The sequence below is a fragment of the Malania oleifera genome, chromosome 11 (assembly GCF_029873635.1).
Source record: "Malania oleifera isolate guangnan ecotype guangnan chromosome 11, ASM2987363v1, whole genome shotgun sequence".
Classification (NCBI taxonomy): Eukaryota; Viridiplantae; Streptophyta; class Magnoliopsida; order Santalales; family Ximeniaceae; genus Malania; species Malania oleifera.
Window position 1 is genome coordinate 38421239 of NC_080427.1, and position 14634 is coordinate 38435872.

The 14634-nt window shown below is 35.0% G+C and overlaps 1 protein-coding gene across 2 annotated transcripts in view; it reads left to right on the forward strand.

The window, feature by feature from the left end:
• The window catches only part of LOC131167644 (DNA-directed RNA polymerase I subunit 1), a 63051-nt gene that overhangs the window by 43410 nt on the left and 5007 nt on the right, over positions 1 to 14634 (forward strand). For both annotated transcript variants that reach the window (XM_058126442.1, XM_058126443.1), the window contains exons 16-20: positions 1026 to 1228; positions 4958 to 5156; positions 5245 to 5510; positions 6649 to 6789; positions 12064 to 12868. In XM_058126442.1, the coding sequence (XP_057982425.1) occupies positions 1026 to 1228; positions 4958 to 5156; positions 5245 to 5510; positions 6649 to 6789; positions 12064 to 12868 (1614 nt within the window). The remainder of the gene's footprint in view (positions 1 to 1025; positions 1229 to 4957; positions 5157 to 5244; positions 5511 to 6648; positions 6790 to 12063; positions 12869 to 14634) is intronic.

Sequence of the window (14634 nt, forward strand, 5' to 3'; positions counted from 1 at the left end):
AGCAGCTTTAGTGTAGGTGGTGGTTGTCATCTCTTTGGTGTTCTGCTATTGATTGTTTACAAAGGTTTTGTTGACTTATTCTCATATGCTGGGGTCTTGGGACAGCTTTCCTCACTAGTTGTTTTTAGATCTTCCCCCCCCCCCCTTTCCTTCACTTGCCATTGTTTTCATTTTCAGTGGATGATAGCTTAGCCTCCTTTTTTGTATCCATTCTCTCTTGAAATAATTCATCGTTATCCAAAAAACAATTTGACAGGTAGTGATGGGCCATTAAAACTAATGTGATGGGCCGTTAAAAATAATGGGTCAGGTAGTAATGGGCCTGGTGGGGTTGAGCATGATTTACAAAGTGCGGTCTTAAATTTCCATGAAATTGTCAAATTTCTACAGATCATCCAAAATATGCGCATGTTTTTACGGGGAAGAAGATGATGTGTTCTTTGCTTTTGGACTGCACTTATTACCTGGCTTTGCTTTGGTTTAAAGCAGGTGGTTGTTTTAAAGGGTTGCACTTCTCGGATTTACCGTGAGAGTGGAAGGCTTTGTTATTTTGATTTTAAATTTTGCCTGTTTTGATTTCTTATCAGGAGGATTTCTTGTTCTTCTTTGTGTACGTTCTTCCTTCTTTAAGGAATTATCTTCTTCTTTTATATTAAAAAAATGATCTTACTATCACTTATTCCTAAAGAATATTGTGCCAATTAAATGTAAATTGCTTATGATTATTTAATTCTACTTTTTTTTTTTTGCATTGTGCTTAGGTATGACCTCGAATTTTAATATTCGATAAGGCATTTCTTTTATATTCACTTTCAATATGTCACATGCAATATAGATGACAAATATACTAGTTATAAATATGCTATTGGTGTATGGGATCTGTGCTTTTGTTCATTCAAACCCTATATATGCCAGCTCATGTTATTTTGATTTTTTTCTGATGATCAGTTGTATTGCCTCTATTTGTTTTATCAATCTCATGTATGCTTTAGCATTTTGATCCAATTGCATTGTGTTTTGAGCAGGTAAATTTCTCACAAATATCTTCTTTTTTGGGCCAACAAGAGTTAGAAGGAAAACGAGTACCACGAATGATTTCTGGAAAAACATTACCCTGCTTTCTTCCCTGGGATTGTGCATCTCGAGCTGGAGGTTTTATAAGGGATCGCTTTCTAACAGGTCTTCGGCCTCAAGAATATTACTTCCACTGCATGGCTGGTCGTGAAGGGTAAGTCAAATTTCTGTCTCAAGCTTTGAGACAATCCCATTTGATGGCGTCTTCCTGATGATGTTTGTAGTATATATTTTTTTGGTGATCCTTGGGAATGGTTTTTAGATGCCAACTTGTTTCTACAGAAATATTTGTCTGGGCATCATGATGCACTCATGATATGCCTGATTTCCACCTTCTCAATTAAAATGCAATTTTTGTAGAAGATTATGGAAAATTTATCGTGTTCTACTTTACATTATGCCTTTTTTAAAATCACTTTTCTGCCACATGATAAAAAATGTTGTTTGCTGTCTCAGGTATATAACCTTTTTTTTTCTCAAGTTTGAACTTTTTAGAGTGTGTAGGTTTCAAGATAGATAGAAGTTAAATGAAGTTCTTAAAATGCTTTTTATATAATTCTAGATGAATTGGGATACTGTAATTTAAAATCGACGTCAAAAAGTTCCAATTTCCTTGAATAAAATTATTGAAGTAGAAGGAAGATTGAAGATTCCATGCATGTGGTTGAAGCAAGTTGAATAAATTGAATAAGTACTGCTGGTGCCTTGTTGAGGTGAAAGAATATGCATGAAGGATGAGAAATCCTCCAAAAATCAGAAGAAAATCTGAAAAAGGAATACACAAAAAAGATAAGATAAAATTCAGGCAAATGAAGTCACCCAATTGCATTGAATTTCATTGAAAACTACATTGCTGAAACATGGTGCAGAGGAAGCCCAACAAAAGTGAAGATACCAATCCTATCCCAAATCAAACCAATAAACGAAGTATGGTCTAGAAAATTCAGGCATCTCTCTTAAACCAAAGTACCCATAAAGCAGCACAAGGAACTGTCACTACAAGGTCAGTCCTTGTGTTCTTTTGCCTTTCAAAGCCTCCAATCAATGTGCAAAAGAAGCCCCCAAAGAATTAGAGTAGCAGCACTCTCCAAACACCAAGCTACAGAGTATTGAAGCAAAAATGAGCATGACTTCTTCTAATACAGTCTTCCATTCATTGTTGTCAAATAGAGATTCAAATTGTGAATCGAAATCCCAATATTCGGAATGGAGGATTGAATCGTATTGTAAGATTCAGTAGGATTCAGTACAAATTTCCAAAATCAATTCTAAATGACATGCAGGGTATAATGGGTAAAGGAGTATTAATAAAACAAAAGAACTTTATGCTGTTTAAGGGAAGGAATCAAGAAAAGTAATATAAGAAACTGATGTTTTGGTCTTTATAAACAATTAAAAAATTATTCATGAATATTCTTTCTCTATTAAAAAACTAGAGAATTTCTAGTCACCATAGGTGTGCATCAAGGATTTGCTATGAGTCCTTATATTTTTGCTTTTGTGATGGACCAATTGACTGAGAGTATTCAAAAAGAGGTTCCATGGTGTATGTTATTTGCAGATGATATTGTATTAATTGATGAAACTAGGGATGAAGTAGAGACTGAGTTAGAATTATGGAGAGAAACTTTGGAATCTAAAGGCTTTAGGATAAGTAGAAATAAGATAGAATATATGAAATGTAATTTTAGTAATGATAGGAGGAATATTGAGGACAAAGTTAAACTTGATGATGTAGAAATAAATAGCACTTGTAGATTTCAATACCTTGGATCTATTATGGATGTTGAAGGGGAAATTGAAGATGATGTAATGCATAGAGTTAAAGCAGGTTGGGTGAAATGGAGAAGTGCTTCAAGTGTGCTCTATGATTGTAGAATACCCTTAAAATTGAAAGGGAAGTTTTATAGGACAGCTATAAGACCAGCAATTCGATATGGATCGGAATGTTGGGTGACAAAGAAACATAATATCAAAAAAGTAAAAGCTGTCGAGATGAGAATGTGTAGATGGATGAGTGGTATAATATTGAAAGATAAATTAAGGAATGAATATATTCGTGGTAAGTTAGGTGTAGCTCCTGTAGAAGATAAGATAAGGGAGGAACGACTCAGATGGTATGTACATTTGCAACGTAGGCCGCATAGTGCACCTGTGAGGAAAAGTGACTTAGTTATTACGGGGGGCAATAGAAGGGGTAGGGGTAGACCTAAAATAATTTGGGAGGAGATAGTGAGTAAGGATTTAATATCCTTGAATCTATCAAAAGAAATGGTCCATGATCGCATAAATTGACGAAAAATGATTCATATAGCCGACCCCACCTAGTGGGACTAAGGCTTGGTTTTGTTGTTGTTGTTGTTGTATTAAAAAATTAAGAATATTAACTTCTAAAAATGATAATAATTCTACAAACTACTTTTAAAAAACAACTTTTGAGTTTTAACAACCAAAAGAAACATGAATACCACCTGGCATGTTTTGCCTCTTCTTTTCAATGGCAGAGCAGCATTCTACTCCTCCAGGAGTGAAGAATGGTTTTGTGAAGGCAACATGAGACTTAAAGTCTATTTGCTCCTTTTTTTAGCGCAAAACTAACATAGAAAAGGAATGGAAGGTGATTGTATTAAAATAGAGGATATAAAAAAAAAAAAAAAATGGTATTTTTGGTGCTTTAAACTGATCGGGACTGTCAGGATATGGTAGGTCTAGACTCGTGTTAGTTGATGGATTCGAATCGACTCATTAGATTCACAAGGAGAATTGATAGGCTTGGCAACAATTCAGTTGTTTTTAGATTTTCTAGTAAGATTCAAATCGTTTTGGTCTGAAATTGATACAAATCATGAATTGTAGGATTCTAACAACTATGCTTCTAATACAACACATTGTTAGTGGATTGGTGTTAACTCTATTAATGACCATCCACACAAAACCCTTTACTTTTGTAGGGCTTAACTTTCAATGATTGATTAGCAAGAGGAAAATTAGTGGAAACTTATTATTGGATGAATTTGGTGGGCAATATGCTTATTATTTGGACTCCTTAGATTCAGTGGGTGATATCTCATTTGCCAACATATCCTTAAGAAGCTCTGGCACTCATTACTATTTTTTTCTGGATAGGGAGGCAGATAAAGATTTTGAGACTAATGATTCTAAAAGTAATGATATTTTGTTTACTCATGCCTATCCTGTGGAAGAGATGAGTGAAAAAGATATTGAAGCTCAACAATTGATTGATAAGATGGGATAGTTGTTGTTTGCGCCTGGAGGACATGAAGATAGGATGGATGGTGGTATGGAAAAAGGCCAAAACGTAATTAGCTAATTTAATTTTTTTTTTGTAAATTATGAAGGAAAGGGATTGAGAAGGGGTTTCTTGAATATGGAGGTAAGACTGAAGTCTTATTGCCACCCCAGGCCCCCAATGTCCTGGAAGCCTTGGGCACTGGGTGTTACATTGTGCATATCACACTACTACCATAAACTCTTGGAATAGTTCCATCAGATCATATTTAACCACATCCTACCATTGCTGAAAGAAAGCTAAATTAAACCCATCTATCCCTGGGGCTCTCTCTCTGCCCATACTAAACTGTGCCCTCTTAACCTCCTCAAAAGCCTCTCCAAAAGAACCGACTCATCACCAGAAACGGGATAGCAATTTAACCCTGCAATCATAGGAGCGCAAATACTTTTCTTCCAAGATTTCAATAGAATTCAGTTTCTCCTCTACAATAGCATCTGAATTCTTGAAAACAGCAATACATAAATGGGGGCTGTTCTAAGAATACAGAATTTTATGAATGTTCCTTATCTGCATGGAAATTATTATAAAATGCTATCATCTTATATTTTGGGGTTTCTTAAATTTTGACAGGCTAGTAGATACAGCTGTCAAAACATCTCGAAGTGGTTACCTCCAAAGGTGCCTTGTAAAAAATCTTGAATGCCTGAAAGTTTGTTATGATCATACTGTGCGTGATGCAGATGGATCAATTGTACAATTTAGTTATGGAGAAGATGGTGTGGATGTCCATCAGACAAGCTTTCTTGCAGAATTTAATGCAATGGCTGCAGTGAGTAATTTCATCCTGCTTTGCTTTATCTAAACTATAAACAGTAATTGTTTCTTATATATCTATCTTATTACAATATAAATTTCAGAATCAGGCAATTGTCCGTGAAAAATTTGGTCTAAAGCATGATGGAGCATGCAAATCTGAAATTGATAGTAATATTGATAAGCTGCCTTTCATCAATAGTTTATCTGAGAAGGAACGGAAGGATTTCATTGATAACTTATCAAAGGGGAAAGAAAAGAAACTTCTTAATTTAGTGAAGCACAAGTACTTTGCAAGTCTTGCACAGCCAGGTGAACCAGTTGGTGTGATTGCTGCTCAGTCTGTGGGGGAACCATCAACACAGATGACGTGGGTTTCCTGCAAAATTATGTTCATTTTTTTGTTGTAATTATTCTGTAACTTACATTTAATGATACGTTGTTGGAGTTTATGCATGTGTGATGTCAGTAGTATTATGACTTCTGCCAGTTGGTACCAGAAATTTATGCTAATAGCCAATTTCGGTATATAGTTTGTACTATCTTACTTTTAAGGTTGTTTAGCGAAAAATTTGAGGGAACATAGGAACATTACTGACTCATCAAAAAGATGAACGAGTCTTTACTGTTGTAGTGTACACTAATTGAAACTCATTCAACTTAGTGAAGCTACTTACATATTCAGAACCTTGCAAACATGGATTTAAAATGGCAATTAGCTTACCCAACTCATCGAGATGCGTGTTGCTGAGTTGTATTGTGATTTATATGAGCTCTTGTATAAATATTACTCAAAATATTAAACTAAAACTACTGACAGTTCATTTCATATTTTTCACCTTGATTTTCCATTGTATCTTAATCTCTTAAGAGATTTTTCCATAATGATGAGCTTGTATATTTGGTTCACAAGGTTTAAACTTCAATATTCAAACCTCACCCTTTATCACTTTATCCAGACACTACCAGCTTCACCATAAAATGAAATAATCATTTAATGTTCTTCCATTTTGAACACTTTCTACATTATATTCCCAGAACCTTGTTATATGGAATTCACGACCTTGATGTGGTTCATCTCTCGAGTTTGTGGTGGTGGAATCATGTTAAAAAAATGCACCTAGCTAGGGTTTGAGTGGCTCATTTTGAGAAGGTTCTTACTTTGGAAGTAATACCTTAAAGAAAGAATTTAACAAGTGATATTGGTTTGTATAATTGAGCAGTTTCCAGCTCCTAAAATCAAAAAACATGTAATTATGGATTATAGGTTATCCTTAGACCTTAACTACTAACTTCTTAGATGTGTCCCAATCTGTCTTCATTGCTTATTTGCATACTATATTGCATGTAAAATTCATTGCACACTATAAACCTCTCTTTTTCCTTTGCTCAATTTTTTGATTCATGCATAGTTTTATTGTTTAAGCAGTCAACATGGTGCACTTCTTTTATATGGATTTTTATTCTATATAATTTTTTCCTACTGAGATTCTTTTGCCTTTTTTCAGATTGAACACTTTCCACCTTGCTGGCCGTGGAGAAGTGAATGTGACCCTTGGGATCCCACGTCTGCAGGAGATCTTGATGACTGCTTCAAGTGATATCAAAACTCCGATAATGACATGCCCTTTGCTGAAGGACAGGACAGAGTGAGTTGCTTGCATCTCATTAAAGCTTGCCTGCTATACCACCTCCAACCCCTGAAAGATCCAAAACCCTTTTTGTTTGTGATATTGCTGTTATCAAGCACATGCTATCATACTCTGTTTATTATTATTTTTTTGAATTCTTTTATGGAATGATACCATTTTTGAAATATTCCTTGTGAATGTTCCTTGAGAATTACTGTAGGAAATTTATAAAAAAAAACACTGAGATTTGATGCTTTAGAAGTTAGCTTAAATAAAGAAAAGGCATAGGTTGGCTAGAACCAATTAGCCATACTGAGAAAGAGTGGTGGTAGTGTAGTATGGTCATGTTTCAAGGAGGTGGTTATCTAATTTAATAGTACATAATAATTCTTTTGAAAATGAATAATGAATAAAAAAGCCGTTTGAAAATTATGCATGTCTGGTTGGCGATGGTTATAGAATCAGGTAACCGGCTCAATGGGTTGGTTGGAGATGAAGCTCTATGGGACACTTTCCTGATGTGGAACAACCTAGCTAGAGATAAGAAACAACTTCTAGCCATTGTCTCTACATTGAACCTTGGATGACTGAGGGGGTTGGGTAGCAGAATCTTTCTGGACAAGCTCTGTAGCAGAAGCATCATTCTTTGTGTGTCCTTGAGCTGGAAGCATTTGTTAAATTGGTTTCAGGTATCGTTCTCAATAGAATCATCTCCAATGGCTAACTGCAAAGAATGAGGCCACTTTTCATTGGGAAGTGGTATGATGTCCAAGAGTTCCAAAAAATTGGCTCCATTCTCCTTGGTAGAGAGATAGAATGCTATCCTGACAGGGGTAACCTTAGGGAGAGGTGCAGTTCTGAGTATATGTGCAAAGAAGCAAGTGTTGGTCATTTCCTCCTTCTGTAGGTTAGATATCTGTATTTGTTTTGGTTGCTGGTTGACATTATTTGGGTAATGCTGAATTCTATTAAGATGTTTGTGCATTTTTGGGGAGCAGAAAACGGTAAGGGTAGGTCCAAGAAGTGGTGGATATGTGTTTAATGTGGCACATATGGAGTGAGAAATAGTTGGGCTTTGGATGGAAAGCAATATCCCTGCAGAATTCAAATTTCCTTTTTGTTGGGATTCTGAAATTTTTGCACCAGAATTTGATTCTTTCTTGGGCTCTTTAAATCTTCGATTTTTTAGGTTTGCAAGCTGCAATAGTTTTCTCAGCTTGCCCCAATCATTTTCCATTATTTTCTTCTCTCTTTTATATTTGGATTGGGATTTGGGACCCATTTGCTGCCTTTTTTATATTCCTTGGGCTTTTTCCAAAAAAGATATAGACTTCTCCTGGTATACAAATGGCACGAGCATCCCCTGAAGTTTAAATATAATGACAGTTATACTTTGTACTTCATTTAAACACCCCACCAACCGAACCCCAACCCACCACCACCCTAACACCTCTCCCTGCCCCACAGGCGCAGGTGATATATTTGTATTAATGACAAATTCAACACCCTAAATGGTAAGTGGATAAAAAAATCAACATGCCACTTTTTTTTGAGTTTTAGGTTTCAACAAGATTGATTAAGCCGACCAATGCAAAGCTAGCTCTGTTAAAAAATGCACTCGTGTAGATGAAGATGCATAGTTTTGGAAGAATTTAATATTATTTATTGCTATGTTAATTTTTCCAAATCCTCTTGCAATTTTATGTCAGTTTTAAAGAAGAGCAAAACACCGATGGACTATGAACATCAAGAGAGGTTTGTTTCTTTCCAGAAAACCTTATGAGAGGTTAGTGTATTTTGTCTTGAAAAAGATACTCTTATCTACATAAGAACAAAGGAGATAATTAGTATGAAATTTTAGTTATAAAAAAATATTGAGTCATGAAATAGTGTGTTCAGAAAAAAAATTGTGTCTATGCTTGTAGATCAACCATGGAAGCTATTTACTGCTTCATATGATGAGCATGATTATGGTAGGTCTAAATGAAACAAAGAAGTGACTTATGTATGATTTAAAAAAAATCTTATGATAGGTCCCTTGGAGGCAATGTAGTGGGTTTTAGAAAAGAAACTAGTTTGGACTCTTGGTAGTTACATACATACAATCAAAAACTTGTATGGAGTGGCTACTATAGTGAAAACTAATGCATAAGCAAGAAATGCATTCACTATTGCAATGGGTTTACCTCAAGGTTTGTCATTATGTCGTCTTTCGTGTTACTTATGGGCAAACTAATCTCATATTTTGCACTTGCAAAGAATGTATAGTCTATACAGAGTAATTCAAATTTAATTCATGGCACTAAATGAATCCTATGATTCTATCTGAAATCTGACTATGTTAGTGCCATGCTCACACCAACCATGTCTACTGAACCCCACTTTCATTGTTAGACTCTTATCATTTAATAGTCATGGACATATTTTCCATGTGCCTTCTTGAAATTTCTATATGAATGGAAAGCTTTGATTTAAATCTGTGTCCCTGTACACTTGTGTGTCTTATGTTTCGAGTCTTCAGTTCCATCCTAAATTTTCCTTCTTCATGTTGACTGACTTGTTGGGTTAAAATTGTTAGCTTTGTCGTGATCCCAAGAAAAAAAGGGGGGAGGGTGAATTGGTATTTTTAAAATTTAATCCCTAGCTAAATATTCTAACACCAGTATATTCACAGCTCTATGGTCAATCTAGTGCAAGTAATGAAAATGTATACTAGAAAGTAAATAGAGCAATTTAATCAAACACGCATGCACCAGGGAACAGTAAAGTAAAGGTGACACCCAGAAATGTTATTGAGGTTCGGCCAATTGCCTACGTCCTCGCCTTGGCTAACAAGTATAAGGATTACCATTATACTTGCTCACTTAAATGAGTGGAGCGACACCTAAACAATCAAGTCAATTAGCACAGGGCTGACCTCAACCTTTACAACCAGGTCAATAAACACAGGGCTGACCTCAACCTACACAATCTTTACTAGGTTGGATTACCGCCCCCTCAGGCCACGCCTAAAAATATAACAATATTCACTCAAACAGATGGTACAGAAATAGTGCTTTCACGTAAAACAGATATGTACCCAAATACGCACATTCACATACACATCAATGATATAGATATAGTGTAAGTTTAGTGATGCTAGTTTTGTGCAAACAACACTCAATCACAATATAATCAGTATGGTGCTCAAAAGTGTTCAACACAAGCAATATCTTGGAATCTAAATAAGGTATTTCAATAGCACATCAATATTTCAAGTATACTAATCATATAATCAAACTAGTTCAATAAGATTTTCCTCAATGAAAGATGCACAATACTAGTTTGAAAATATTTGCTTATTTAAAAAAATATCTTTGCACAACAAAAACCAAGCTATTGGACACTTGCAACAAAGATGCAAATATCCTAAGCTTCCTTAGTTTAATCCCACACAAGATTTATAATATGAAAATCTGTGGGATAAACTTAAGCTAAACACCCCAGAAAAATTATCTCAATCACATAAACAAGTGGGAGTGTTCAGCAAAGAATAGCAATCACAATCACTCTAGAAATGTTCTCACAATCTTGGAATATATAAAAGAAATGGAGATTTGAGAGTATTTGGCCAAAAGATGTATTTTCAAAAGAGAGGATATTTTGGCTAATCTATTTTCTAATCTTATTCTAATCTTGCATATGAAGTCATATTTATAGTCAGGGGTAAAAATATAACCTGGGATATGATAGGAATAATTAAAAAAAATCCCAAATGATTAAGATGCAATTAGCTCGAAATAACCCTGTTTACCTGTGGTTAAACTAATTTTAATTGGTTGGGGTTCGGGTGGCTGAACCTAAGTTCGGTCGCCCGACCAGAAACATGCTAAAAAGGTCTTCAATGCAGTTCAGTCACCCGTATTACCCTTCGGCAGCTCGAATCAAAGTCAGTAGCAAAGTTTTGTAACTTCGGGTGCCCGGTCAAATGTTCGGTGGCCCGAATCCATGTGTTCGGTCGCCCGGAGCCCTTTTTGAAGTAAAACAGTCGGTCGCCCGAGTTGGTGAACTATCCCTTTTGAGGCGTTCGGGCGCTTGAGGAAGATAAGCACATTTTAATTCGGTTGCCGAGAGCGTGGTCAACATGTTGACTTGTCAACATTCGGGCGCCCGAGGAGTTTTGTACTCCAAGGGTTCAGTCGCCCAAGCTCTCTCAAGTTACTAAGAAATTTTCAATTTAAGTACAATTTCAACACTCCTGTATATTATATGCTATGTGTGTGAGTGTTGCGACCTAGAGTATCACTAGGGCCTTTTCAAGGGTCATTTTGAGATAGTCCCTAAAGTCATTCAGCCCCTATGGTCATTTTGAGCTTACCATATATCCAATATGCATGATGTACAGGTAAGATAAATACAAATTATAGCCTAGCTTACTATTACATACCCATATTACAGACATTGAATTTACAATTACAAATTACAAGTCTTCAGGGTCTTCTTGTTGCTTGAAGTGTCATTCCTTGAGATGCTCATCTAAGCTTGCACAAACACTTGAAAACCATCAAATACCTAAGTATTTGTCATTATCAAAACCAGGTGTGACCTATAAGGTCAACAAAAACTATAACTGTAGATCACTTTTTAGTGGAAGTGCGTGCAATGTGTCATCTGCAATAAGTGTAATATGTGTAATGAAGATGTTGATTGGTTCATTTCCTTCCTAATTGCTTGTGATAGAGAGTTGTGAATGAATCTCTTCTTTTTTAAAGAGGATTTCTACTACTCCTCCTTGTACTTTTTCTCCTTATTAGATCTCTTGTTTTTTCAATAATTAGAAAAACAAAAAAAACTGTAAGACAATTGCATCACAGCAGTCAAGACATTTGTTTCTGCAAAAAATAATTTAAAAATTGCCACTAAAAGAGTGAAATCATCCACTTTTATTCACATCTCAAAAAAATCCTTTTAAATGAATGAATTCTTGTTTTTATGTATGCATTAACTATAAATATTTTCTGAAATTGTCATGGCTTGAAAATAAAATTTCAGAAATGGTTGCTATTCTGGAGTTGGATTAATTTTCCTATAGAGTTTGTGTCCATGACCCATGAGATAAATTCATCATTGTTTCTTTCTCTTAAGTATGTACAATTGTAATAATGAACGAGTTACACATTATTGATATTTTTCAAATAAATATTTATTTTCTATAACCATGCAGGATATACCTGACATTTCTGTTATCGGCTGCTAGGTTTCCAATTTTTGATGTTTTTTATGATATTCATTTTTTATATTTTTCATGGTCAGAGATGATGGCAAGCGTCTTGCTGCAAAGTTGAAGAAGGTCACTGTAGCAGACATTGTAGAGAGTATGGAAGTATGTATTATGCCGGTTGCCTTACATAATCGCCAAATATCCAGTATATATAAACTCAAGATGAAGCTTTATGACCCTGAATTCTATCCTCCATACTCCGATATATCATTAGAAGACTGTGAGAATAAATTAGAAGTAGTTTTTATGAGAGAATTAGAAGATGCAATTCAAAATCATCTTTCTTTGCTCTCCAGAATCAGTGGCATAAAAAATTTCACCTCAGATTCACTGTCAAATTCGTCAAATGAGACGGATGAAGAGGTTTCTGGGAACAGAGCAAAAGGAAAGGGCGAAAATGATCATGATGATGATGATGATGAAAATGATGATGAAGAGGCTGATGATATTGGTCTAGACGCTCAAAAAAGAAAACAGCAAGCTGCAGATGATATAGATTATGAAGATGGCTCTGATGAAGAACCCAATGAAGAGGGGTCATCTATTGGATTTGAAAAAGAAATCGATCAGACTGAAGTTGAAGTTGAGATTGGGGAGGAAAATGAAGCTGGTGTGTCTGGTGTTGATGCTGAAGCCTCAGAAATGCCATCGGGTCATAAAACCTCCTCCAAGACTAAATCTGGTGAGAAAAAGACAGAGTCTCAGGCCAAAGAAAAGAAGAGGTCCAGAAGAAGACTAATCAAGGACTCTGATAGAGCAATCTACGTCGCTGCGAAGGGTGTGCACTTTGAAGCCCACTTTAGATTTACCAATGAACCTCATATCTTACTGGCACAGGTAATTCTTCACTGCTAAACTATTCAGCTTTCATCATAAAGCATGCTTCTAATGCAATTACACTAAATGATTTTTCGGCAGAGGGTAATGACTTCATTTGGAATAAATGCCTCTCCATAGTTAATTTTGTGGGCTAAAATGGCTGGCCCCTGGAAATAAACAAAAAAAAAAATACAAACAGACAAACAGAATAACAAACAAAGAAAAATGAATACAAAAACAAAAATAAGAAATGGGAGAAAAAGGTCTATTCTAACATTAAAATAGAATTGTTGTTTGCAGTCATGTTGTATTATCACCCTCCTTTTGCCATCAGGTCATTGTTTAAAACCTTGACATGACTCCTTCAGTTTTAAGAAACATTGGGCTATGTTTCAAGATTTTGGGCAGCATGGAAATGGATGGTTGCAAGGAATGGTGGTAATAACACATTTTTCTTTTTTGCCTGCTTTGGAAAGTCAAAAGGAGCAACAACCAAGCCCCCCAACACCTCCATTTCTGTGTTTCTTCCAAACTTGTTGAGAATCTGCTATTGTAAATTTTGAGTGCTTTTATCAAATCCTGGTTGCTAATATTTCTGTATCAAATGACTCAAATCTTATGTTTTAAATTTTAATAGCTATCTATTTAGTTTACCTATAAAAAACGAATTATTTACTTTTGCGGCGGTGTTCTTGTTTCATAGTTCATATGTGTTTATTTCTATCATTAAAATTGACCTGCTTTGGCTCTTTGGTGTCCCATATTCCACTTTCTTTGGAGTTCCATCTTAGGCTTATTTTCTAATTTAAATATTCAGTAAATTTGACCGATATTTTTCGCTGTTTGTACAGTACAACTATAAATTTGCAAGGCTATGATAAGTATACTGCATGATGATTTCTGATACTTGGGAAGAAGAAGAGATGAGTGGGAACAGAACTAGGTTAATGTAAGGAGAGAGAGCTAGAGCAAGGGATTGTCACTCCTCCAGGTGTCGATCCTCTTATAATGTTAAAATACTTGAGAGTAGAGACCTGCACAATGCACGGGATCTTCGACTATTAAATTTGTTAAGCACTGTGCAATATCTATACACACACACACACATGTTTACATATTATTATAAATATATTATTTAAAAGATAACAAAAATAATTTGTAAACGTACGTAATTGGTTTTTACAATTTCTTATTTGATTTGCTCATTCAATTTCATTGATCAATAACTAAATAAACACTAAAAGGAAAATGCTAGTATTACCAAAGCTTTATAAACATTGTATCATGAACCCATTGTGATTGTCTTTTGGGTCCCATGCAATCATCACTCAAGTATGATGTGTGGGAACCAAAAAGAGCACCACTTCAAATTTGGGATTTATGTTTGTAAAGCTGTCTGGAATACTAGCAGCACATTACTAAAATATGTTATCATATGCTATCAACTAATAGTGTGTACCTTAGAATGTATGTGATTCTTGAATGAAGAAAACAAAAATAAATTGACCTATTTTGGTATCTTTTAAAAACAATATGCAATTAATCTATATATGCCATCCATTTAGTGAATTGTGTTTCTTTTTTAAAATAGCCCAATAGAATTAGTGTCTTAAATTGTGTGGGTTATTGTAATGAAAATAAGTCCAAGATGTATGGGGAAATGAGTGCAATGAATGCTTCTTTTGAATTGTGTGAGCAATGTAATAAATATATGAATTATTATTTATTGTTTAATTGTTAAAAAATGTTGATTGGTTCTAATTTATTTTATTTTTAATTCACAA